Source organism: Pituophis catenifer, unplaced genomic scaffold, assembly GCF_029215685.1.
Source record: "Pituophis catenifer annectens isolate HBS135680 unplaced genomic scaffold, rPitCat1.0.hap2 SCAF_1, whole genome shotgun sequence".
NCBI classification, from domain to species: Eukaryota; Metazoa; Chordata; class Lepidosauria; order Squamata; family Colubridae; genus Pituophis; species Pituophis catenifer.
This window is the reverse complement of record NW_027256881.1, coordinates 36522714-36548685: the sequence shown is the minus strand read 5'-3', so window position 1 is coordinate 36548685 and position 25972 is coordinate 36522714. Positions and strand designations below refer to the sequence as shown.

The 25972-nt window shown below is 40.2% G+C and overlaps 1 protein-coding gene across 1 annotated transcript in view; it reads right to left on the bottom strand.

Annotated features, from left to right (window-relative positions):
* Positions 1–21681, bottom strand: part of KCNK12 (potassium two pore domain channel subfamily K member 12) — a 36672-nt gene extending 14991 nt beyond the window's left edge. Inside the window, exon 1 of the mRNA XM_070947756.1 lies at positions 21339–21681. Coding sequence (XP_070803857.1) covers positions 21339–21681 — 343 coding nt within the window. The remainder of the gene's footprint in view (positions 1–21338) is intronic.
* Between the last annotated feature and the right edge of the window lie 4291 nt (positions 21682–25972).

The following is a 25972-nucleotide window of genomic DNA, read 5'->3' as shown; positions in this document are numbered from 1 at the left end:
CCTACTCATTCTCATTGCTTTTCATCTCCTTTTTCTTCTTTTCTTAGTTTCATTTGACTTAAATAATTTCAGAGGATGGGCTGTATATGGGTGTCCAGTCATTTGCGAAAGAAAGGAAGGTGAGAAAATGAGATCTTCAAACATCAGTCAATTTTGTTGAGAGTGTAGGAAGTTAGCACCCACCCCTTTCCTGGAAGAGTGAAATATTTTAGGAAATATGAAAAAGGCAGAATATTATATTTCCCTGGATGAGAAATATGAGAAGCATATTTTACAGACAAAGCAGCTCCCACCTTCCTGCCCCCACCCTTTGTCAATGGGCCATTAAGGCCCGGGCCAGTCTATTCTACATAACAAAGATCTACCTCCTTCAGGCAGAGCCATAGTAGGAATTGCCAAAGATAGGATTAGCTCTCTACACAATAGCAGCAGAAACTCACCACATGTGACCTGGGAAGCACATGTGACCATCAGCCAGCAAGGCCCCCACCCCCTGGGAGTCTGACAACCAATCAGGATACTCTTTCGGGGCCCCAAGAAATGCAGAGCCAGAGAGAGCATAAAAACCCGAGGATTTACTGTATCTGCCCCTTTTCTGTTCAGGAACTCAAGCCATGTGATCCTGTCCACCATTAAACCATCTTTCCAAGCAGTCTCCATGTCTCCAGTGTCTTTTTCCCCACTTGGAGCAGAACCTAGAAGGATGTTTCTTCCAACAAGAGTCAAGACGTTCTTTAGCCTCTGAGTCTTGGAAAAATCTACTTTGGCACTGTATCGGACAAGACTACTAAATGCTATTGGATTTGTATTCCATTTTTAAATGTAATGTATATTTATTATACTTTGATTTTAAAAATAAAAAGTTATCTCTGACTTTTTAAAATCTTGTATTCTTGTGCAAACCAATTTATGCAGGCTGTTCTCTTTGGAAGTGGAAGGATTATATCATGAATCCTTTCCCTCCTTCTCTTGCTTGGCCATTTCTCTAAACAATGCCCAGAAAAAATAATCTATATAATTTCACATCTTAAACTATCTTTCACCATGATCCATAGAAAGTGAGTGTTGCAAAAATGTCCTATGGAAGAATAATATATTTACAGTATCAGATTTCACCTAAATTGGCTATTGTCCTAGCAATTAGTGCTACTTTTATTTACTGAGTACAAGTCATGTATTTGTAGAAACTGGTGGATTATCCCAGCTTTGTTTTCCTTTCTTCACACCAAATATTATCAGTCAATAGGAAACATCCCCCAATCTCATTAACATACATTTTAGCTGGGACTGGAGGAGACGTTTTGGCAGAGCAGTGGGCTTAGCTACCTGTCAAAACTAGTAACTATTGTTTCACAAGTGCTTTATATTCAGTGTTGATATTAACTGATAATTGGCCTTCTTTTGAAAACAGATGTAGTTGTATTTCAGAAGGGGCACAGAGAGAGTTGAACCATGAAGCTGCCTCTCTTTCTCCCTCTTTTTTTCCCCTGAAGCAACCCTGCTGGGCATACTAATCAGCTTCTGTACAGGTTGAGCCAAATGTTTGAGCCAGGGATTGGTCTGAAGATCTCAGAGAGCCCAAATTGAAAGAACTGGGCTCTTTTAGTAATCTTGGAATCACTAAACCATATATTTCAAAGATGCTGGAGGAGCAGTAGGGAACTACCAGAGGACTGGAAACAAGCTGACATGGTTCCCATCTTTAAAAAAAAAAGGAAAGGAAAAAAAATAGATCCAGGAAACTGCAAACCCATCAGCCTGATATCAATACCTGGGAAGATCCTGGAAAAGATAATCAAGCAACAGATCTTCAAACACTTAGAAGGAAGCAAAGTTAGTACTAAAAGCAGTGGTGGGTTTCAAATTTTTTTACTACTGGTTCTGTGGGTGTGGCTTGGTGGGTGTGGCATGGCTTGGTGGGTGTGGCTTAGAGGGAATGGGGGGAAGGATACTGTAAAATCTCCATTCCCTCCCCACTCCAGGGGAAGGATACTGCAAAATCCCCATTTCCTCCCGATCAGCTGGGACTTGGAAGGCAGAGAATAGATGGGGACAGGGCCAGTCAGAATTTTTACTACCGGTTCTCCGAACTACTCAAAATTTCCACTACCGGTTCTCCAGAACTGGTCAGAACCTGCTGAAACCCACCTCTGACTAGAAGCCAATATGGTTTGTCAAAAATAGATCATGCCAGACAAATTTTATTCCATTCTTGACAAAGTGACTAAATTAATGGATTGGCAAAATGCTTTGGGCAATAATATACTTGTCACAGAGAAGAAGAGTTCACCCTATTCTCCAAAACATCTGAAGGCAGGACAAGAAGTAACGGATGGAAACCTTTTGAGGAGAGATCCAACCTAGAACTAAGGAGAAATTTCCTGACAGTGAGAACAATTAATCAATGGAATGGCTTGCCTCTATAAATTGTGGATGCTCTGTCACTGGAGGTTTTTAAGAAGAGATTGGACAGTCTAGAATGGTATAGGGTGTCCTGCTTGAGCAGAGGGTTGGACTAGAAGACCTCCAAGATCCCTTCCAACTCTATTATTCTTCCTCTGCCTAAGGCAGGAGATTTTGGAAGACAAAACCCAGAGACCAGAATGAAAGAGGCATGCCAGCCCTAGCTAAAATGGCTGATAGATGCTTGGCTGATGTCAAGCCTAGGATTTACCAATGGTTGGTGAAGCATGTCAGAATGAGCAAAAGCTCTATCAAGATGGGAAGAGAATGCTATGTTGATGATTTAAGTCTGCTTCAGGTATTGGGATCAGAGGAAGACAATGTGATAAAGATCCTGTTGAAGAAAGAAACTACCAGAGCATGTCTCTGCTGCAGTTAGATGCAAGGGAAGAAAGGTTCTTTTTCCCTGGGTGGAAAACAGTGATTACCAAAGAATGCATTAATTAATAATATGACACTTTTTAGTGTTGGCAGATGTACTGCAGTTTGTCTTCAGTGTGCAAAATGGGTATTTTCTCCAAATAGATTTTACCATCACCAGAAAAGTTCTTATCTGGATTGCAGGAAGCAAAACATTCAATTTTATGTAGAGAAGGGAAAAAAAAAGATAACTTCAAATGTCAGGAGTACTTTTTAAATATCACATCAGCATTCCTTTTTTTTTTTTTTGCACTGAACCGTTCAAATGAATTTGAAAAAGAATGAATGTTTGCCTTGTTTGAGACTCATTTCCTATGGAATGTTGGCTTAGTTTCAAAGATTTTCGCCCATGAGCAGCAAGCCACTTCTGATTTTTTTTTTACCTCTGCAGTCTTCTCAATAATCTCTTTTTATTATCTGCTTTTCAAAATAGATAATAAAACTCTACATTTAAATATATATATATATTTCCTTCTATTATTCCTTAGTGTTACTTGATGCACGAAAGCAAAAATGCAAATACTCAACATTTCTCTATCTCATTTTTCTCCTTCCTTGCCTGCTGGGTTTTTGTTTTTCTGTTCTTGGCTTAGACTGATGGGCACTTCAGAATAAAACCAAAAGCAATATTCTTTTAAATGATGAGGCTATAATTCCTTTTTAAGATTCTGCTGTCATTGCAAAATTTCTTCATTATTCCTCATGATAAATATACTGCCTTGTAGTTCATAATTTCCTATCAATTGTTTTTTATGTCAACCTTTCTCACAGTATGTTGGTAATGTTGGAAATGTTTGCTGAATCCTTGTAATTAGATTTCTTTTTTTTTTTTTTTGAACAAACATTGGTGCAAGAAATGTGTCAGTAAGAGCGAGTAACTTTCAGACCAATTATTAATTCAGTTTGTAGAGTCTGGCTACAAATCACTTCAAAATACAGACACATTTGAAATTGTCTCTTGACCCAATCTACTCATGCATGTAAAATGAGATAGTGAGAATTCTGAGATGGTAAAAAGCAACTTTAAAAGAATTCCTTGTCAGAGAAAACTTTATCATCCAAACTGATAACACATTTGAGATAAATATTCGGACCCATCTTCTTCTCATTCTTGCTATTTTTCTGTCAACAGTGAGTTTCCATAGCAGCATTCGAATACGAAAACTGCTTGCCTGTGGCCTGACTTGATTAAAATATATTTTGCCACCTTAGAAGTCTCTATTAATGAGTTACAACTGTATTATACTAAAGGTATACACAAGATAGAATTGTTGAGACATCTGAAAAATCCTAACTACAGATCATAGAAGGGTGGACCCAGTAGTTGTCAGTAGACAGGGAAAACTTCTTTAGATAAAGTTCATAGACATGGCCAGATGGTTTTTTTGGCAATAATATGGAACTGGTATGCTACTGTCTTTTTCTCAAGGTTTTTTTCTTTTTTCTTTTTTTTAACTTTCAAGCTTAATTTACAGCCCTGGATTTCCCTGGACAACCAAATATTAATCCAAAGCCAAGTAGTTCTTGACTTATAATCATTAGTTTAACAACCCTGAAAAAACTGACTTGGGACTGGCTCTCACACTTACGACTATTGCAGTGTCCCCACAGTCATATGATCAAAATTTGGACACTTAGCAACTGGCATATATTTACAACAGTTGTAGCGTCCCAGGTCATGTGATGGCCATTTGTGATCTTCCTAGCTGGCTTCTGACAAGTAAGTCAATAGGAAAAAACTGGATTTGCTTCATGACCATGTGATTCGCATTAATGACCGTGTGATTGCTTACCAACAGTTGCAAAAAAAGTCAAAAAAATTCACTCAATTCACTTAACAACTGCCTTGCTTAGCAACAGAAATTCTGATCCTAATTGTGGTTGTAAATCAAGGATTATCTACACTAATCTGTCCAAATGCTCATTAAATCTACTCATCTAAGATGCTGAGCCCAGACAAGTTTGGTTGAGACACCTTTCAGTATCTGTGCCTTTTAAGAATTATGTGTTCTCATTGCCAAACAATAATTGAGACAAATAAGGAAAAGGAGTTGTGGGAATTAACTATCTCTCCAACCATTTACCTGATTCTTTCCTTGTACTCTGTGTTACTATCAGACAATGGATACTGGGTTGGGCGTGTGTACTTCCATTCTTGATATCATTATAATATGAGTAAGAGACAGCTGACTAGCTTTGAATAGGAAGTCATTCCATTTGTAACAGCTTCTGAGAATTAATAATTAGGAAGGGGCCATGTCAAATTTATTCAGATTAATTTTGATTTAAGGCATGTTTGCAATCATTTCAGTGGGAACTCTTTTTACCGATGGGCTGACAGGAAGAAAGCTTTCAGGATATGTAAGTGGAGCAGGCTTCTCTCATGATTAATGCAAAACAATTCATTTTCAAAATACAAATACAAATTAGACACTGAGTCTTTTGATTCAGATCTCACAGCTATTCGCAAAAACGTATGTGTCTGGGTGGGTTCCCCCTCCTCCTCCTCTCAGACTCGGAGACAGAGGAATGATACCTGTATATAGTGGTAAAATGTAAAATTTGTTACTACCGGTTCTGTGGGCATGGCTTGGTGGTGGGGATTAATGTGACTGGGTGGGCATGGCCAACTTTTTTTTTTTACACTTTTTATTTATTTATTATTTATTAATTAAATTTCTATACCGCCCTTCTCCAAATAGGACTTAGGGCGGTGCACAGCCAAAGTAAAAACAGAGCATACAAAATTTAAAAACAGTATTAAAATAATTAAATATTTTGGCCGTAAATTAAAACAACCCAATTTAAAATCAATTTAAAATTTAACTCAAGCCAGCCCAGCTAGTTGAAATAAATAGGTTTTCAGGGCCCGACGAAAAATCCGGAGGTCTGTTATTGTACGTAACTCTGGGGGAAGGTTGTTCCAGAGGGTGGGCGCCGTCACAGAGAAGGCTCTCCCCCTGGGGGTCGCCAGCCGACATTGTCTGGCGGACGGCACCCTGAGGAGGCCCACTCTGTGCGAGCGTACTGGCCGGTGGGAGGCTATTGGTGGCAGAAGGCGGTCTCATAAGTACCCCGGCCCTAAGCCATGGAGCGCTTTAAAGGTGGTCACCAACACCTTGAAGTGCACCCGGAAGACCACCGGGAGCCAGTGCAGCTCGCTCAGGAGAGGTGTCACATGGGAGCGCCTCGTCGCCCCCATAATCCCCCGCGCGGCCGCGTTCTGGACCAGCTGGAGCCTCCGGGTGCACCCCAGGGGGAGCCCCATGTAGAGAGCATTGCAGTAGTCCAGGCAGGAAGTGACTAGTGCCTGAGTGACTGTGCGTAGAGAGTCCCGATCTAGCAAGGGACGCAACTGGCGTATCAGGCGAACCTGATAAAAAGCCCCCCTGGCCACGGCCGTCAAATGGTCTTCTAAAGACAGCCGTGCGTCCAGGAGGACGCCCAAGTTATGAGCCCTCTCTGTGGGGGTGAGTGATTCGCCCCCAATAGCCAGCGATGGCGTCAGCTGGCTATATCGGGACGCTGGAAGCCATAGCTACTCGGTCTTGGAGGGGTTGAGTCGGAGCCTGTTTCTCCCCATCCAGGCCCGCACGGCCTCCAGGCACTGGGACATCACTTCAAGGGCATCGTTGGGGTGGCCTGGGGTGGAGATGTACAGCTGGGTGTCAGCAGCGTACTGATGGAACTCCACCCTGAAGCCATGGATGATCTCACCCAGCGGCTTTACATAAATGTTGAACAGAAGGGGCGAGAGGACCGACCCTTGTGGCACCCCACAAGCAAGGTGCCTCGGGGTCCACCGCTGCCCCCCCCGTCAACACAGATTGCGACCGTTCAGAGAGGTAGGAGGAGAACCACCGCAGAACGGTGCCCCCTACCCCCAACCCTGCCAAACGGTGCAACATGATACCATGGTCGATGGTATCAAAAGCCGCTGAGAGGTCTAACAGGACCAGGATAGAGAAGCAACCCCTATCCTGAGCCCTCCAGAGATCATCCACCAACGCGACCAATGCCGTTTCCGTGCTGTGCCCAGGCCGGAAGCCGGACTGGAGCGGGTCTAGATAGACAGCTTCATCCAGGTACCGGGGAAGCTGTTGCACTACCACACTCTCAACAACCTTCGCAACGAAGCGAAGGTTGGAGACTGGATGATAGTTAGCCAAAACAGCCGGATCCAGAGAGGGCTTCTTGAGGAGGGGCCTCACAACCGCTTCTTTCAAAGCAGCCGGCAGGACCCCCTCACTCAAAGAAGCGTTAACAATCTTCTGGAGCCAGCCTCGTGTCACCTCCCGGGAATCCAGTACCAACCAGAAGGGACACGGGTCCAATAAACATGTGGTCGCGTTCAGCCGTCCCAGGACCCTGTCCATGTCCTCGGGAGCCACAGGATCGAACTCCCCCCAGATAACACTCTCAAGACCTGCCTCAGTCATCCCGTCCGGACATACCCAGTCAGAGGCCAGCCCTTCCTGAATCTGAGCGATTTTGTCATACAGATACTGCACAAAATCCTCAGCTCGGCCCTTTTAAAAGCATTCAGGCGAATAGGTTGTAAAAACATGCTTTTAAAAGGTAAACAAAAGGCTCTGACGATCACAGCTGTGGCGTGTAAACATCAAAGCCTTTTTTTTAACCTTTTAAAAGCAGGAAGTAATGACACCTGGGTGGGTGGGCGGAGCCTCGCACCGCCATCGTTACCGGTTCTCTGAACCACCTGCCACAATCACTACTGGATCGTCTGATCCAGTCTGAACCGGGAGCATTTCACCCCTGCCTGTATAGTACATATATATTTAAAGATAAAAAAGCAATAAATATATTCTTTGGAGGTACCATTCCTCTATCTCCAAGTGTCTACCAAAGCCAGATTAGCCATCAAACAATTAAAAAAAAGGTATTTGGTAATTTGCCTTGGTTGAGTTTAATTTTCTTCTCTGAAATTCTACCAAGTTGTAGGAAGCTACTTTATCCCAGTCTTCATCAAACATCAGACTCATATAAAAATGTTAATTGGTTGATAAGGTAATTTTAAAAAGTCCCCTTTATTATCATTTGGAACATGATGATAATGATCAAATTATAGATTTAGTCATTAATGAAGGCAAATGTACACATCCCAGGATAATGTTGCAGGATAAAATCTGGATGGGTTACTGGGACTAGAGGCTTAGTCTTCCAAGCTTTAGGATTTCTGCTGGAGCCCATCCTCAGGGAACTTCTCTCTACCAGAATTTGTGCTTTGGGCTATTCTGCCATATAAATACTAAATCTAACATATAGATTTAGTCTCCAAAGTCAAATACTTCACTTCCCTTTTTCTTATTGGTGCTTTTTGCAAAGAAATTATATCTTGCCTCAATTTTTCTTAATAATGATTTTTTTTCTTTTTAAGGGACATTTGCTCCATTTATATTCCATATTAAACATTTGTAATCCATATTCAAGCAAACAATTTATCAATTTTTTGGAATTCTGGAGTGGTATGATTAATTCCTGTTGGCCATGTTAAGTGGGAACTATGAATTAGCATCCAACAGATCTGGAAGGACCATGTTATAGAAGATTAAATTGATTTAAGGGACATCTGCAAAGTAGCAAGGCATGGAAGAATAAGTCTTCTTATTCCTATTATACCAGCTAGTAGTGGGTTGCTACCGGTTTGCCACGGATTGGGCGAACCAGTAGCGGCGGGTGGCGGCAGGAGGCTCCACCCACCTGCCCAGACACTTCTGCACATGTGAGCACATTAGCATGCGTCCACAAGCGAACCAGTAGCGACGGGTTTTGAAACCCACTCCTGATACCAGCCTGCGTAAAAATCAAATTATGGCTTTGCAGGTAAATTCATGCCAGTCAGAGAAATTTTCTTGCCCTGTTTTTATTGAGTTGGATGAAAGAGAATTTCCTCCAGAAATTAATTAAAAGGAGACCATTTTAGTGAATTTTCATACGTATATTGAGTTGTACTATCCTTTATTTAAATATGAAGAGGCCAAAAGATATACAGTGGTACCCCTGTACCAGTGGTGGGTGGCCCTCGGTTCGCACTGGTTTGATAGAACCGGTAGTAAAACTGGCAGGAGGCTCTGCCCACCACCCCCAATGTCATAAAAACGCTTCTGTGCATGCGCAGAAGAGCACACGGCCCCACTGCAAACCGGTAGTAAAGGTAAGTAGAACCCACCCCTGCCCTGTACTCATCATTAATTTGTTCCAGGAGGTGCAATGATTACAAAAAATGATGAGTACCAAACAATTTTTTCCCATAAGGAATAATGTAAATAAATTTAATGCATTCACAAACCAAAGACAATGCACATTTTATATAAAAAGTTAGGTTTGTGTATCATTATTTTACATGAGAAATAAACCTAAAAATTAATAAAATACTTGGATTAAATTAAATAAAAAAACTATTTTATCTGTAATGATGAGAGAAAAAAAGTGCAAAAATACACAAAATAACCACAGAAGTTAAGATAAGATTGCATGGGATGTGCAGAGGGCAAGAGCGTCATACTTTGTTTTGATTGGAAAGGGTCGCGAGTCACAAGGCCACTGAAACTGACAAGTTCTAGCTTGCACGTCGAGTACCAAACAAACGACAAGTACCAGGACAAAATTTTCTTGTCAAAATGATGAGTTTCAAAGCAGTTGAGTACCAAGGTACCACTGTGTATGAATTCATGCCTTTCCTTCTAATTACTCCACATTTGGCCTTTTGCCTGCTTGGCTTCCCACATTTTAATTAAATCCCAAAGAAAGCTATGGGGAGCAAACTTTTCCAATAGATAGGGTTGCCCATTACATTTTCTTTAGCACAAAGGAGATTTTGAGATTTGTAGGCCACACATTATTATCTCTTTCTTGAACTGTGAACAAGGATTGTGAATATTTACATCTGAATAACTGCTATTCCTCATTAAGGAGCATTATTATCCTTAATAATAATTAAGGGCCGCGCGGGTGGTAATGGGAGCGACATGGCGTTCCCATGTAACACCTCTCCTGCGCGAGCTGCACTGGCTCCCGGTGGTCTTCCGGGTGCGCTTCAAGGTTTTGGTTACCACCTTTAAAGCGCTCCATGGCTTAGGACCCGGGTACTTGCGGGACCGCCTACTACCACCAATAGCCTCCCACCGGCCGGTACGATCCCATAGAGAGGGGCTCCTCCGGGTGCCGTCAGCCAAACAATGCTGACTGGCGGCCCCCAGGGGGAGAGCCTTCTCTGTGGGGGCACCTACTATCTGGAACGAGCTCCCCCCAGAGATACAGAGGATCCCGGATCTGCGCACCTTCCGCCGCGCCTTAAAGACCTTACTATTTCACCAGGCCGGCCTGGCCTAATTTTCCCCCTCTTTTATAAAAGATTTTTAAAATTTTAAATATCTTTTAGTATTTATATATTCAATTTTAAATTGGTTTTAAAAGTTTGGGGTTTTAAATTTGTCGGGGCCAAAATTATTTAATTTGATTTTATTCTATTTTTTAAATTTTGTATTGTATGTGTTTTTATTGTCTGGCTGTGCACCGCCCTGAGTCCTTCGGGAGTAGGGCGGTATAGAAATCTAATAAATAAATAAATAATAAATAAATAAATAATTGGCATGCTGTATTTTATTTTCTCTGAATGAGAACTTATAACATTGCAGCTTGCATTTCTATCAAGGTAGGGTGGAAACCCTATCAGGAATCAACTCCTCAATTAAAATAAAAATACTTCACCTACTAGTTCTGTACCGCAGATGTATGTATATTTATCTAGCAAGGTTTTAGATAAGTTCTACTTCTGTTGACTTAGGGGGGCAAATGATGGCAAAGTCAGCTTTGAAATGGAAAGCCAAGCAATGGAGGGGTTGGAACCACTCCTCTACATAACAAATTTTCAACTTTTAAGGTTTTTCAGCTTAGAAAAGAAGACAGAGAAGAAGAAATGGTAGCACTGTATAATATGTAGCATGTTTGGATATCTTATTCACATTCCCACAGATCTGACAAGGATATTAGTTATGGTTGCAAGATTCTCTTGAGGCATTGCTTTGCTGTCTTTGTTACCCATTAAACTTCTATCTGACTTGCTGCAGTTCTAGCATGTTGTGTCTTAGCTAGTCCTTAATATAAAAAGTTCAAAGATAATTGCTTATGTCTGTATAAATTAATGCCAAGAATGAGGATTTTTTTCTACTTTGTAGAGGTTGGAGTGTCAGATGAGAATCAGAAAAGGCCCAACTGAAATCTCCATCCAGCTATGAAGATGATTAGATGTCAAACAAACATTGATTTGAAAGGGGCCATTTAGGCTATCAGCCTCCAGTTCAGTATAGGAATCACAGCTTCCACTTGAAAGGGTGCCCGTTATCTTTCTGGGAAATTGGTTCTATTATTGTGGAGCTTATTATTCTCTCTTAGCCTAATCTAAACTCATAGGACTTTTATGAAGATAGGGGAAAAAATCATATATAACTTTGTGGCCTCCTTTGATTTCTCTGGCACCGAGAAAGGAAGACTGGCTTGCCCTACCAAGATGGCACAAAGGCATCTCACAGGACCCTTGTGAAGGGACTTCACAAACCAGGCCCCAACATTTCTGTTCTTCCATACATTTGGTAGTTTTTGTAGAGCTATAAACTAGTGGGGTACTATCAGGGCTCTTATTTTAGCTGGAATTAACTTACAGAATGTTTCCCTGGGCTATAAATGTATCTAGCTGAATTCATAAGACATGAATTATGCAGTGTTGAGAATATTATAACAATATAATATTAATAAGCAAAATCATAATCATCAACATATTTTGCATCTGAGAGATGAACTTCTTGATTGGTAAAAACACTTGCAGGAGCTCAGAAAAGAATAGAACAGCCAAGAGCTCTCTTCTTCTTCCCCTCCCTCTCTCTTTCTCTCTCTCCCAGGATTGTCAAAACATAATTTTGAAACTGCTCATAATTGTCTCAATTTGACAATAATATTTTAGCTAATAAAAATATCTGGTAGGATTCCTTAAAGGTTTTAATTACATTCTAGCAATATTACTCTTTAGACATGTAAAATAGGCCTTTTTTTGAGCTTCATTAGCAAAAGTGCCTTTTTAATGGCCTTTGGTGCTACTGGCTAATCCATTATTCGTTTTGTTCCTAAAGTTCCTCATAAAGCAGATTTCACCAGATGACCATTTGGGTTATTTCACTGGATCACTTACCTGGGTAAAAGTGTATGCATGATACACTAACCCTATCCCTTCACCTAAGGGACTGCAAACCATGCAAACAGGACTGGACTATATTTCATTTCGATAGAGAAGGGAACAGCATCCCCCCCACCCCCGGTTCAGTGTCAATAGATTGAAGAACTGTATGGTAATTTGGAAGCTGACTGGAGGTGGGTGGATCTGGAGCTTGGAGCAGGCCTGAGGCAAATGTACCTTACTCTCCCTCTTTGTTTTTCACACACTCACTTACAAATTCATGTACTCCCTTCTTACTCACACATATAGAAATTACAAGACTTCTCCCAAAAAGATTGTGTAGAAAGTGAGAAGCTTTCTAAGAGACAGTGCCTGCTCAAAGGTAGCCAGAAGCGATGTTTACAGATCATGCAAAGGGAGATTTATCCCTAAATTACTATAACTAGTGTTTGGTTACTGATGTTATTTCACTACCTAATTACTACATTTTAAGTGGCTTGATTCTCATTAACTCCCAACATTATTTAAAATTTGAAAGTATTCAGTTACAATGCTACACATTGAAAGGTTTTTCTTTTATGTACACTGAGAGCGTATGCACCAAAACAAATTCTTTGAGTGTCCAATCACACTTGGCCAATAAAAAATTCTATTCTATTCTATTCTGTTCTGTTCTGTTCTGTTCTGTTCTGTTCTGTTCTATTCTATTCTATTCTATTCTATTCTATTCTATTCTATTCTATTCTATTCTATTCTATTCTATTCTATTCTATAAGTTTTATTTGCCCCTCATTCATACATCAGTCTGTCCACTTGCAACCACTATAACTGCTCTGCCCAGAGTCATGGATTTCAATATGTTGTTATGTGGCCCATTTCATCATTACAAAGGTCTATTTATAATGTGAATAATAAGCATTACAAAAATCACAATAAAATCCATTCTAATAGAAATTAGAAATTAACAGGCATACATGTTGAATAAAATTTAGTATGAATGCAAAAACTAAAGCAAGTGAACAGAAACTGGCTGCCTAGGGAAGAGCAAACCGCTGTATAACAGTGCCCTCAACTCTCAGACATACAGACATTCCAGAAGGAAACTAGGATCAATGATATTGAAGGCTACCTACAAGTCTGAAACACTTCCACAAGCCATATCACCTTTCTTAATATGGCCACATACAAGAACACTTTAAGAGTTGGGTCACTATTACCTCCTTCAAGTCAGCTCTGCTCTTCTTAGAGATTGACCACTTTTTCTACTATTCCCTTCCTGAGCTTCCTGAAAGAGCCACGTTGGCTAAGCTCACTAGTAAGGAAGCTCATTTCATCAATCACTCTAACCCAGTGATGGCTAACCTTTTTTGGATGAAGTGCCCAAAGTGTGCTCCCTTTAACCCCCAAAATGCCCCCTGCAGGCCCCCACCCCCGTGTATGCATGCATGGGCCTCCACAGGTGCCCCTCCCCCTACGCATGTGTGCATGGCCCCCTGTACACATGTGGCCCCCCTGCATGCACCCCGCCCTGTATGCATGCATGGCAGAGACTCAAAGACAAGCTGGCCGGTGGGAGGCGCATGCGCAGCAGAGCTGAACGGGGGCAACAGCTCGCTTGCCCACAGAGAGGGTGCTGTGTGCCACCTCCGGCATGCATGCCATAGGTTCGTCATCACGGCCCTAACCTCTTCCTCAGAATTAAGAAACTGAAATAAATCTCATATAACCTTGCAAGATGCTGTCTCCTCCTCAGATCTCTTCCACACAGACTCCAAATCTGAGCTCAGTTAAGCAATTTTGCCACTATACCTATTCCACAGTGGTTCTCAGAATGATTTTCTTGTGCCTCAGCATGTAAAAGGAAGTAAGTTACAGTAAATACTGTAGTGGTGGCATAGTCTACTGTTACAACAAGGGCAAACAAGAAAGCTTTGTCATTCTTATTGCCACAGTGTAAGCTCAGATAGAAGATCTCCATGGTCAATCAAGTTCACTTCTGCTCTTTCTTTACCAATACCAATTTTCTACCACTGTCTCTTCTGCTGCTTCATCTCCCAGAGCTCTTTGGTAAACTGAGGACTCTCCTGAAATTGGTTGATAGAGAGAGACCACTTAGGGACAATCTTATCACGGAGTCCTCTATTATTGTGAGAACCCACATCATGTAAAGTTTTATTGGCTCAAGCCAGGATTTTGGATTGGGCCTGGGAATGGAGAGTAAGAATTTACAAGACAGAATCATAATGTCCAGTTTTAATTAGAATTCTTAGAGTTTTGCAATAGATAATTATTCCATATTATTGTTTAGAGACATCTCTTCTGCCAAAGAAATGACCTAACAAGGCAGGAATGGTAGTTGCAAAAACAAGCTTTAAGCCTGGGAAGTAAAGAAAGTACGGAAAAGAAACTAAAACTGACTCCTTCCTAATACACTGGACTCTGGAGTATATAAAAGAAGGAAATGGAAACTCAAACTTCCAAGATTACGTTGTATCAATACAGTTTAGTATGAAGGAGAAAAATAAACCAAAAACAGCTTGGCCCAACAAAATGGCTACAGGTATGCTTCAATATTATCAAAATACTAAAAATATAAAATAGTTTACTAAAGGGATTGAAACTGCAAATCCAGAGACTAGTTACTAGAAAAGGTGAAGTTGATCCCTTTTGACATTTACTGATTTTGCTTTTTGAAATGGGAAATGTGGAACAATATAAAAAGTGCAATGGAGTCATACCAAAGAGCCAGCGATTCACCTTCTTTTAATCTTCCTTTTCCTGTCCTCCAAGTTGCTTTATACTGCAGAATTCACCTTTCAGCTGAATTGGCTGCTTCCTTTGAATAGCTATTAGTAGCAGCACACTTCAGTTAATGCGCAACCATTGTTGCATTGAATGAGCAAATCTTTTGGGAGCTCCAAAAGTGCCTTTTAGTTTTAGTGGTGCATATTCCAGGAAACATTAATTTACAAAAACTGATGCATGGTGCTGAAGTATGAAGGGTGGGTTGAGGGATTCATTCAGTTGTTGTTTTTATCAAAAATTGACATTTAAGAAAAGTCCACTGAATACAAGTAGCAATAGACTTCACACAATTATATGGTTGAATTAGTTTCTTCATGCCTTCTGTTTGGGTTATTTATATTTCTAAATAAATTATAGGATCCTATCATTCCTATCATTAGAAGTACTTTCCAGATTTATGAAAGTTATTATTAAGCACATCCCAGGAAAGAGTGTAGAATTTTAAGTAAAAATGCTAGGCATTCAAGCTATGTATATTACTATAATACTGATTTTAAAAAAAACCAGAAGGAAGGTAAGTTTTGGAATCTCATTCACACACTAATTTTTCATGGGGAAATTATAAGGATATCCACTACACAACATCTAGACATCAGTGAGTGGATTTTTAAGTATTAAAGCATATAGACCCTATCTTTCTGTAGCCCAAAGTATACAGAGCATCTCCCACCCAAGTGTAATGTTCAAAAGTACATAAATTAAACTCATTTTATATTACTATAAACTAAGAATAATTTTAAATGAAATGATATGCCAATTAAAAGAATATTATTTGCAGAAAAAAATCCAATAGCAGCAGATAACAAGAAGGCAGTACACCTTTTTCTCCTTTGGCAGATATAGCTATATTAGCCCATGAGAGAGAGAGAAAAAAACAGAATTAAAAATCCATTATTGAGCAACAGACTTTTAGGATTTACTACAATGCCATCAACATTTGGATGCAAACTGTCCAGCTCTCCAGAACACTTTTTACAGATTAAGCATTACAAAAAAAGGGCAGAAGGGAGGAAACCATTTACTAACAAGTTTTGCAATTAATTTATGTTTAGTTTTCTGTGACAAAGCAATGGGAAGTATTTTTGCTCTCAATTCTGAAAATTTGAAGGAACCAAGAAGGTTCTGCCTTCTCTGTATTTATGAATTTCTTGTATGGCTGTTTGTATGTGCCAGATCCCTTCTATTGAAGGCTGTCATCTTACGGGATCAGAGATAGAGACCACTTCGCTGTCATGGCTACTGCTCTCTGGAACAGAATTTCACTAGAGATATAGATGGCTCTTCACTCCTGGGGTTCTAAAAAGCACTCAAGATCTCAAGATTCAGTGATGCAGTGGATGTGATGTGCTGGTGCCTGGAGGCTGTGAGGGTCTGGATGGGAGTCAACAGGCTCAGACTTAAACCAGACAGACCGAGTGTCTGTGGGTATTGCCTCCTAAAGACCATGTTGATTGTCCATCCTTGGTTCTGGGGGGGGGTAGAAATTGTTCCCCTCAGAACAGGCTTGCAATTTGGGTGTCCTCCTAGACTCACAGCTAAGATTAGAGCAACATCTGACAGCTGTGGCTAGGGGGACCTTTGCACAAGTTCGCCTGGTGCACCAATTGCGACCCTACTTGGATCGGGAGGCTCTCCTCACAGTCACTCATGCCCTTGTCACCTCACGGTTAGATTATTGCAATGTGCTTTACATGGGGCTACCCTTGAAAAGTGTTCAGAGACTACAGTTGGTCCAGAATGCAGCCGCATGAGCTATCGTGGGTACACCTAGATACACCCACATTACACCAATTCTCCATGAGCTGCACTGGCTCCCTATTGGTCTCCGGGCACAATTCAAGGTGTTGGTTATTACCTTTAAAGCCCTACATGGCTCAGGGCCAGGTTATCTTCGAGACCGCCTTCTACCACATAGCTCCCAGCGACCGGTAAGATCCCACAGATCTCCTCTGGGTCCCATCAGCTAAACAATGCCGGCTGGCAGGCCTGCGGGGGAGGGCCTTCTCTGTGGCTGCCCCAGCTGTCTGGAACCAGTTACCTCCTGAGGTCTGGACCACCCCCACCCTATTGGCCTTCCGAAAAGCAGTGAAGACCTGGCTTTTCCGGCAGGCCTGGGGCCATTGATCTCGCTGTTGTGATCTTGTGAGATCTGGCCATGAATGGTGTGAATGGATTTTAATGTTTTAATTTTTAAATGTTTTTTATAATGGGTTTTTTTAAAAAAATGCATTGTAAGCTGCCCTGAGTCTCCGGAGAAAGGTGGCATATAAATTGAATGAATGAATGAATGAATGAATGAATGAATGAATGAATGAATAAATAAGTACATAAGATCTGGCTTTAGCCTCAGGCTTGGAATCAATGTGTTTGTGGGTCCCTAATTTGGTTTGATTTGTTATTGTTGTGGTTGTTTTAGTCCAGGTTGCTTGTGGTACTGTATGTTTTTAACTGCTTTTATCGGGTTGGTATTTGTTAGCAGCCCAGAGTCTATGGGAGTGGTGGCTGTAGTAAATTTAAATTTAGTGTATGCAAATATGTGTGGAGGGGGAAGGAACTCTTTCATTTCCTTTTCTCATTGGGTTAGAAGAAAGAAAAGGATAGAGCAGGAAAAAGAGAGGAAAAATAAGGGTACCAAAGATGGCTGCTTCTTGTTAGAATTGCTGTCACTTCTATCTGTTCACTTAATCCTTCTTTTCACTGGATGGTGTGAAAGACTGAACCCAATTAAAGCTGAGGAAGCGGTTCCTTTTCATTCATCTACACCAAGGATTTGTAACTTAGTTCAGATTTTTGCAGGGTTTCTACTGTCTTGCCCAGCACTACAGTTCTCAGGATTTTTCAGGAAGAAGATAGTGTATACTGTTAAATCAGGATCTGGTAGTGCTGGTTGCTGTGAAAAAGAGAAGAAAAAGGTCTAGAGGAAGTAAAAGAGAAAAAGAAATATATAAATGGGGAGGGTGGGGTGGGGTGAGTCTCTGTTGCAAAATTGGGGTTAAAAGACGTTCACTAGGGTAAAAACCCAGAAAAATAATTTGCAACTACCTGGTTTCAAAAGTGAGGAAGGATTTAGAGCTAGATCCAACAATTATTTTCACTTTATTGTAATCATTTTCCTAGCAACTCAGAATAGTACAAATGGTACTCTTCACCACCTATTATAGATTATAATGATGACTGGTCCTAGGTCACCTAGTTAAATTGATTGTTGATATGAGATTTAAATACATTTATCCTTGGCCTTAACCCAATATGCTCACTCCCACCTCACTTCAGAAGTGATCTATCATCCACTTCACAATCCTGTGGGTGTTAGGGAAAAATTAAAAGATGCATGCTCTTGAGTTAAATCAGACCAAAGGACACATTGAAAAAAACATTTTTTTTTTCAATTTAATTGTTAAGAGGGAAGTGCTTGGGGCTGTCAGGGAGTATAAGGGTTAAAAAAAAAGTCTACGTGGCAGCTTTTTGCAATTAAAACCTTATTTCTTTGTTTGTAACATGCATAAAAAGAGAAAGGCTTTGAGTGTGCAGTTGTGCCAACCATCTTGACATTTTTTTATCCTCCTTGAAGATGCCCTGAAATATAGTGGGGAATACAGTGAGAGGTTTTAGAAAATAATCTCTTCTTGTAAAGATAGAGACCACAGCTAACAATCAGTTGCTAAACTCCTGTTGATCAACACATTCTAACATCACCCTGAAGTAATTGTTGTTACGATTTAATTTATTTATTAAACTTTTATGCTGCCCATCTTACCAGAGGTGACTTTAGGTGCCTTTAATGCTGTAAGCATAATATTTATACATTTAGGTGGATTTAATGCAATATCCTCCTCTATATGTACTACAAAGTAGAAGCTACAGTTAAAAGAAGTGTGGCCAGGGGAAGTGTTGACAGGGAAAGCAACTTTCAAAACTAATATTTCCCAATCTCTACATTTCAAAGAATAGCACTGTCTTATTATTTTATTTGTGAAGGAGAATGTATTGACATAAAAATTTTTTTTTTACAATTATGGGAGCTAGACATGGGAGAATGTCTAGTAGATTGTGACCAATAATGCTAGTTCATAAAGTGGTATTCTTTATGAAAAAAAATAAAGAACATTGTTTAATAGATTATTAGCTGTATGTGACAAAGTCAGCCATATCTGCTAGTATTTTCTTTGCAGATACAGTAAGTAGGTAGCTAGGACAGGTATAGACAGAAAGTAAATTTGAATCTACTACTACATCACAACGTGATTGGTAATATAACACAAAGTTGGCCATTTCTGTCTAGAAGGTAGAAGGCCTCACCCAGCAAAGTATCATTTATCTCTCAGGGCAAAGCTTGGAAAGGTAGAAGGAAAGAGAAGAGAATGACAAGCAGCAAAGTGAATGGCCTCAATTACAGCAGTAATGGGTGCACTGTTGGAAGACCTGAAGGACAGATTGGGGAAAGGTTTCTTGGAGAAAAAAAAAGTTCATTAAAAGTTGACACTAATTTAATCAATCAATCAAATTTCAGGGCACCTGCAGAAGCCTGTAGATGGACAAAGTAATATGTAAAATTTTTCTGCAAAATTTTTGGCAAGGTTTATGGACATTAATTCTTAGAATTCTTACTATCACTACTTTCCTAAGATACTAAAATGTACAGAACCTAGCAATCTTCAAAATGTAATGCATATCTCATTTTATGACATATGACATTCAGTTCTTGCTTTTAAATCTAGATATTTAATCCTACTTCCCTTTGATGTAATGCAAGGTTAAATGTCACACTCCCTATCACTAGATGGGAAGTGGTGATGGGGGAAAAGAAGAAAATCAAAACTCTGTAATACTTTATTGGTACTGAATAAAATTTCATTCTGAAGGAATTTCGATAGAATCTATACTTGCCATCTAGTTCAGCCTGATTTTAAATGTGTCATCAGAAAATACAGAACTATTTTAGCAATATCAGATTGGTAAAAAATCAGGGATGCAGGAAACAGGAACTGGACATTTTATCCCATTCACTCTACTTTTGCTTCAGATATAAAACACAATTAACTGCTCATGATGGCGAGACCAACCCCTGTTTATGAAGGCATCCTGACTTTCAGATCACTTTCCAAACTTCAGTTGCTATAGCAACTTAAGAAAGCTTTCTAGAAAAAGAAACATCACTTCTGAACTTCACCCATTCTACTTCATTAAAGTATACCAGCTGTTTATGTTTGTTTGGAGTTTTGAAAGGAACATGCATGTAGTGTGTTACTCAAATCTTGTTTCTTTGTGGAAAAATAATTAAAGCCACCAATAAACGTCACTAATATATTAACTTAATCTTTCTGAGAGCCAAAAAAAAAAAATCCTTTCCTCCTTCCTATGTAGACCCTTCCTTTTGTTTTCTTACACACCATTTTTGCATGTCATCAGAAAGTGCATTTCAGCTCTCATACAATGCTAGTGAGAGGTTAATTGGCATAGGATGTAATAAAGAAAAGGATATATTTGTGCATTAATTTTAAAAAGTTTTATTTGGTTTAAAGGCTGATTTGCATACTGATTTTAACCTTATATCTGAAAATGCCCTTTTCAGGAAAACTATTGCATTGGTATACTTAATAATATAGGATAGCTATTTCTGTGTGATTTTGAATACAAAAACATGAATTTGACACTTTAGCTTTAAAGCATAATAAGCATTTCTCTTTTTAGCAAAATTCAAATTATATTTTTGTCACTGATTCCTAACCTAAAGTTGAGGAGTGATTTCTTGCATTTCTAGCCAATGATGTTGATCCTGATGAGTTAATGCATTTGGAGAAAACTAGTTTAGGAAAACTTTTTGTTTACTTCTAAATATATTGTATATGAAGATCTTGTTTTACTGTGATTGATTTCCATTGACTTTGAGGTAAAGCCCTTGAAATGGTGACATTTAATTATGAATACTTATAGATTTGTATTTTTAAATATAACTGGGAAATAAATTCTTTCAATCTTTCCTTTAAAAATGGATGGGAGAGAAATGGTAGAGAACAATGGTTGTTTAGTGGGTTATGACTCTTCAGCTACACAATTATTATTCTAAAATAAAATGTGAAATGGTCAGTTTTAAATAAAAGGATATGTCCAGATATGTAGTCAATAAATTTCTTAGTCAGCATGGTCAATACTTTCATTTATTTGCTGGATTTATAACCTGCCCTGTGCTAAAGGAGTTGAAGGCAGCATACATAGTATTTACTCCTCCACTTTCTTCAACAGCCCTGGGATTGGGGGTAGGTGACTGGCCTAAATTTAGCCAATGAGTTTCCATGACCAAGGGTGAACTTGAAACTTGGTCTCCCTGATTTTAGCCCAACACTTTCTCACACTTTCTGGAGAATATCAAATTGTGAAAGGCTACCTTTGGTATTTGAAAGAGAAGGAAGAAAGGAAGGAAGGAAGGAAGGAAAAAAGGAAGGAAGGAAGGAAGACTTACCTATTGTTGAAACCACTGTGCCCACAAAATAGAAAGCTCCTGTGAAGTCCCATCTTGGTCGAAGGGCATCTACTCTAATACCTGCAGCCATGGCTGCCTCATAGCTTCTTAAGAAGGTCTTCAGCTCAGGGAGACTAATGTTGAAGATCTGGCTAAAGTTGTGAAGGGTCCAGTTCCAACGATGCCGTGCTTCTGCTTCAGATGGGCTCTCAATGGCTGAGAAGATGGTAGCTCCAACAGTCAGGTATGCCACAATGAGTACTGCTAAAAGGACAAACCTACCATTGTCCTCGTTGAAATGTGACATGCAGCAGCAGCCTTTAAGTCTCCTGATAGACATCATCCAAATTTCAGCACCACAGAGGTGATGGAAAATGACCAACACCTCATTGGGGGGACTGGCATGGAGATATTATCCAGTTAAAGCATCCAATAGAAGAAAAAAAGATCCTTATGTTGAAGTGTTTCCCTTCTGAGTCATGGGTATTGGCTTGTCATGCTTATGTCAATGCAGACTTCCATTAACTTGATTTCCATTGAACTCTCCCACACCAGCCTAGGCATATCAATTTTCATATAACTATTTCGGAAATTCTGTTGCCCCTGAAGCCCACTTCCAAGCATTGGCTGTGCCTTGTAAAGAATAGCTTTTCTCTTCCATCTCAGATAATTGCACTTGGTCATGTTCTTTGTAGTCTAGCCTTTATCCCAGTCAAAGATGTCCAGGTCTAGTTGAGAGAGGAAAAAAAAAACAGTCTAAATTAGTGTTGCTGATGTATGATATAGAGGGCCAAAGGAATCTAGGATAGTCCTCCTCCTAAAGGATGCCAAATGTTCATTTCACCTCCCATCATTTCCTTTTCATGCTTGCCTCAGACTTTGGAATGAATCTCCTTCCGTTATGCATCACCAGCATCGCTCTTCTTTTCTGAGTCCTTTAAACTCTATGCAGGTAGCATTCTCATGTATTGAATACACTTGGAAAGCTACAAAAGACAGCTGCATTCAACACAATTTATAAAGGAGAGCAAATGCTCAGCACATTTACTTGACATAGACACAGAAAATGGAAAAAGCTGGTTGGATAAATCAATTTAAGTAAAGCTTTATCCAACCAGCTGTTTCCATTTTCTGTATGTTTCAACTAGATGAGTATTCATCAGCTTCATGACTGGGGAAAACCTGAATCAACGAGACAACACCCATGTAACTTCATTTAGATCTCCACTGAATAAACTCACTTTCTCTCTTTCTAACCACTTCCAATTGATATTTGTTCAATAAAAAATTTGGAACTTTGGAAATTCAAGACTGCATATTACTTCTCCCCTCCCCAGTAAAGTTATTCCTGTCCCTCGTAAATCTGAATTAAAATGGGGAAACAATGTCCTACCATATTCAACCACTATTGGATATGCAGTTTATCATGAAGATAGCAGAAAGCAGGCTAAGATGAGAAGGCGAAACGGTCCAGCTTCTGAAATTCATCAACACAGATACCGCCCCCCACCCCCACCCAGCAGCCCACCCAGCATAGCCTTCCCCATATTAGTTCATTCCATGTAGATGACAATATGGGGGGGGGGAGGAAAGCAAACAAAGCAAATAAAATGTAGTTTGCCAAAGCATATTCTTCAGTGGGTTTTTGTTTTTTTTTACCTTTCTTTAGATTCAGGTGAAGTTACCTTCTTGGGACTCTTCCTTCAACCTCTGCTTGAGTAGCTCTGATTTTGCCATTTGCTCGCAAAGTCCCGGCCACCCACGCCAAGCCTCGCAACCCCAACCTGGTTTCCCTTGAATCTAATCATAAGCCAACACACACCATGTCCTTTTATTCACAGCAGTTCGGAGTCCTCCTGTAACATGCAGTTGTAAGTCCCAAACGTGAATGACGGCTGGGGTGGGTGGTTGGGGGGGTGGGTGGGAGGATCGCCTCCTTTTCTTGCCCGGCTGGGTCGCGGTGATGGGAGAACAGCTGGGAAAGGAAGTGCGGCTGTTCAGCACCACGGATAGTGCACTGCAGCTCCGCGTGCGCCCGCGACTCCTCGCTCTGTCCCCGCCTATAGTTGAGCTTCGAGGGCTGGGCGGGAGCTGGGGCCGCTCCAGCTCGCGAGTTGTTCAATAACCAACTCCGCCTTTTCATTGCCTTCTCGGCATTTCTGTTGATTGCGGAACATGCAGCGGAGCGCTCAGCTCGAAACGGGAGGAGGGGGAGATCTATTTCTGCCTTGCCCGTTAGTCGGGAAAGCGGTATGTGGTCGCTGCCGCCGGTTTTGATCGGCAGGTATTTTCGACAACTCTCCCTTTCCCGGGGTGGTGAAGTGGGCGAGAGGCCGATGCATTGCTGAATGATGTCCAAAGCCACAGGGAAAAGACCCGCCACAAACATTCGACTCTGAAAAAGGAGTCGCCTTTTCAGAACCTGCATAACGGGACCAAGGTTCGCCACTTTTCTTTCCAACGAAAGTCTGGGAGACTTTTCAAATATTTTTCTGTCACTTTACTTCTGTGGGTTTTTTTTTCTTCTTCTTCTTCTTCTTTTTCTGATTTAAAGAGATGTGCCTCACATAGATGCTTGGGTTATGAGTGTCTAAAATGTGTTTTGAAAAAAGTGTATTTCGTTCTCTATATAAACGTATAATACAGATTCTTACAGAGATCATGCAAAATTCTCCTATGTCCATGTTTCAGAGCTCTGGCTGGAACTCAATAAGAGCACCTAATATATGCAGATGTGGCGGACAAAGCTCCCATCCTCCCCAAGGACATGAGGAAGTGATAAGAGTTGCAACTTGCATCTAGAAGACACCATGTTAGGGAATGGTTTGGGTGTCGTTTACTTGGCTGACTTGTGTCTTTGAGTCAATGTTGATTCCTGGCTGAAGGAAGCCCCAGTGTTTGTTGTGTACAATAATAATATTGTTCAAGAGATGTGTCTTGTACTTTGAAAGAACGAAAATGGAAAAGAGGTAATCTGTGCATGTTGGTCTTCAGTTCTTAAATGACTTTCTCAGTCTGTTTAAGATGTACGCAAGCAATTAATAAGCCAAAATTTATATCAAAGATTTATATCAAAGCCAGAGACTATAGGACATTTTCTCTCTCTTCATTTTATCCTTAGACTCCTACAGGTTGGGTACTTAAGGAAATAGCAACAGGAGCATAGTTAAAAGGACATGGCATAGTGCAGTCATGATTTGAACTGAGATTAATTGAGGTTTAATTTAAGATCTAATCATTATGCTTCATTGGTCTATATGGCAGAAATGCAACCCATTCAGTTTGGATTACAAGGTTCATAAATCCTTATTCTTAGTCATGGCAGTTGATGAAATAGACCAAGAAGGGATTCCACATTTTCCCATAAACCAATTCCTTCTGTGCTTCAAGTTGGATCCTCTCCTGTACCATCTGGCTTCTCTTTGGCAGACTAGACATTCCCTAAGTAGAAAGAGTACTTAGTGGATATAAAAACAACAACAATCTAGAAGTGTTGTGAAAAGTTGCTTTTGTGCTTCAACAATGGAATGAGAAAAGATACTATTTCTGTAATGTGTCTGCTTGTCCCCACCATTGTTTAAAAATAATATCGCACAGGAGTCAAGAACAGGCAGTGCTAACATGCCTGGGCAACTCCAAAGCAAGCAATCCAAATTGTATTTCCTTCCCACAAGGAACTCCTAGAGAAATAAGCAGCAGAGATCAGGAGGTACAATAGGCAGCGGAAGGCCCAATATTGTGGGAATTACACGGATCTTCATGTGAGTTCACACAGTTTTTAATAAAACACAATTCTCCTTCCCTGTTGAATGACAATGATTTTTAAATGAATTTCAATAAGAAATTTTGTGTGGAGGCAGCCTTGGCCTCTGGATTGTAGGATATCCTGGTCAACATGCCAGTCCAGAGACCTCTTAGAGACAGCATCTCACTGACCCACATTTTCATGTTTTGAATTGATTGTCTGAATCAATTCTTCCTCTCCCTCTTCTAAAAAATGGAAGATGAATCCTTTGGGATCAAATCGAAACTACTCTGAAGCCTTCTGGATGTTTTGGACTATAACTATAACTTATCATCCCCAGTCATTTTGACTGAAAGTTATGGGCTATGTGATATAATATAATACAACAGAATCAGGGGATATGGCAAATGTGGCAAATGATTCTATTTAATGACTTTACATGATCTCCTTTACAATGAAGGACAAGACAAGACAAAGCTTAACACATTGTCTACTTTCTCCTGTGCTGTTTTTCTATTTGCAGGAACATTTCCCCATAAGTAAAGATTTTTAAAAATTACTCTAAGCCAGCAATCTGTAACAAGGCCATCTATTTCAGCTTTCTGCAATCAAGCTGGCTGAACATTATGGAGTTGAAATCTAACACGTCCAGAGGGTGTCAGATTGGGGAGGACAATCTATTCTTTTCCCTCATCCTGATGTATGCATAAACCGATCCGCCCTTCCTTGATTATACTTCAGAAAATAAATCCAAAGGTTGGTTTGTTCTTATCATAGGGTGAGTAACTGTGTAAACAAGCTTTGGCTAATCAAATGTTATAAGAGGTTTCCTCTGGCCACTTGGATAAATGAGGTTATAGAGTACAGACCAACAATAATGTAGAATTAA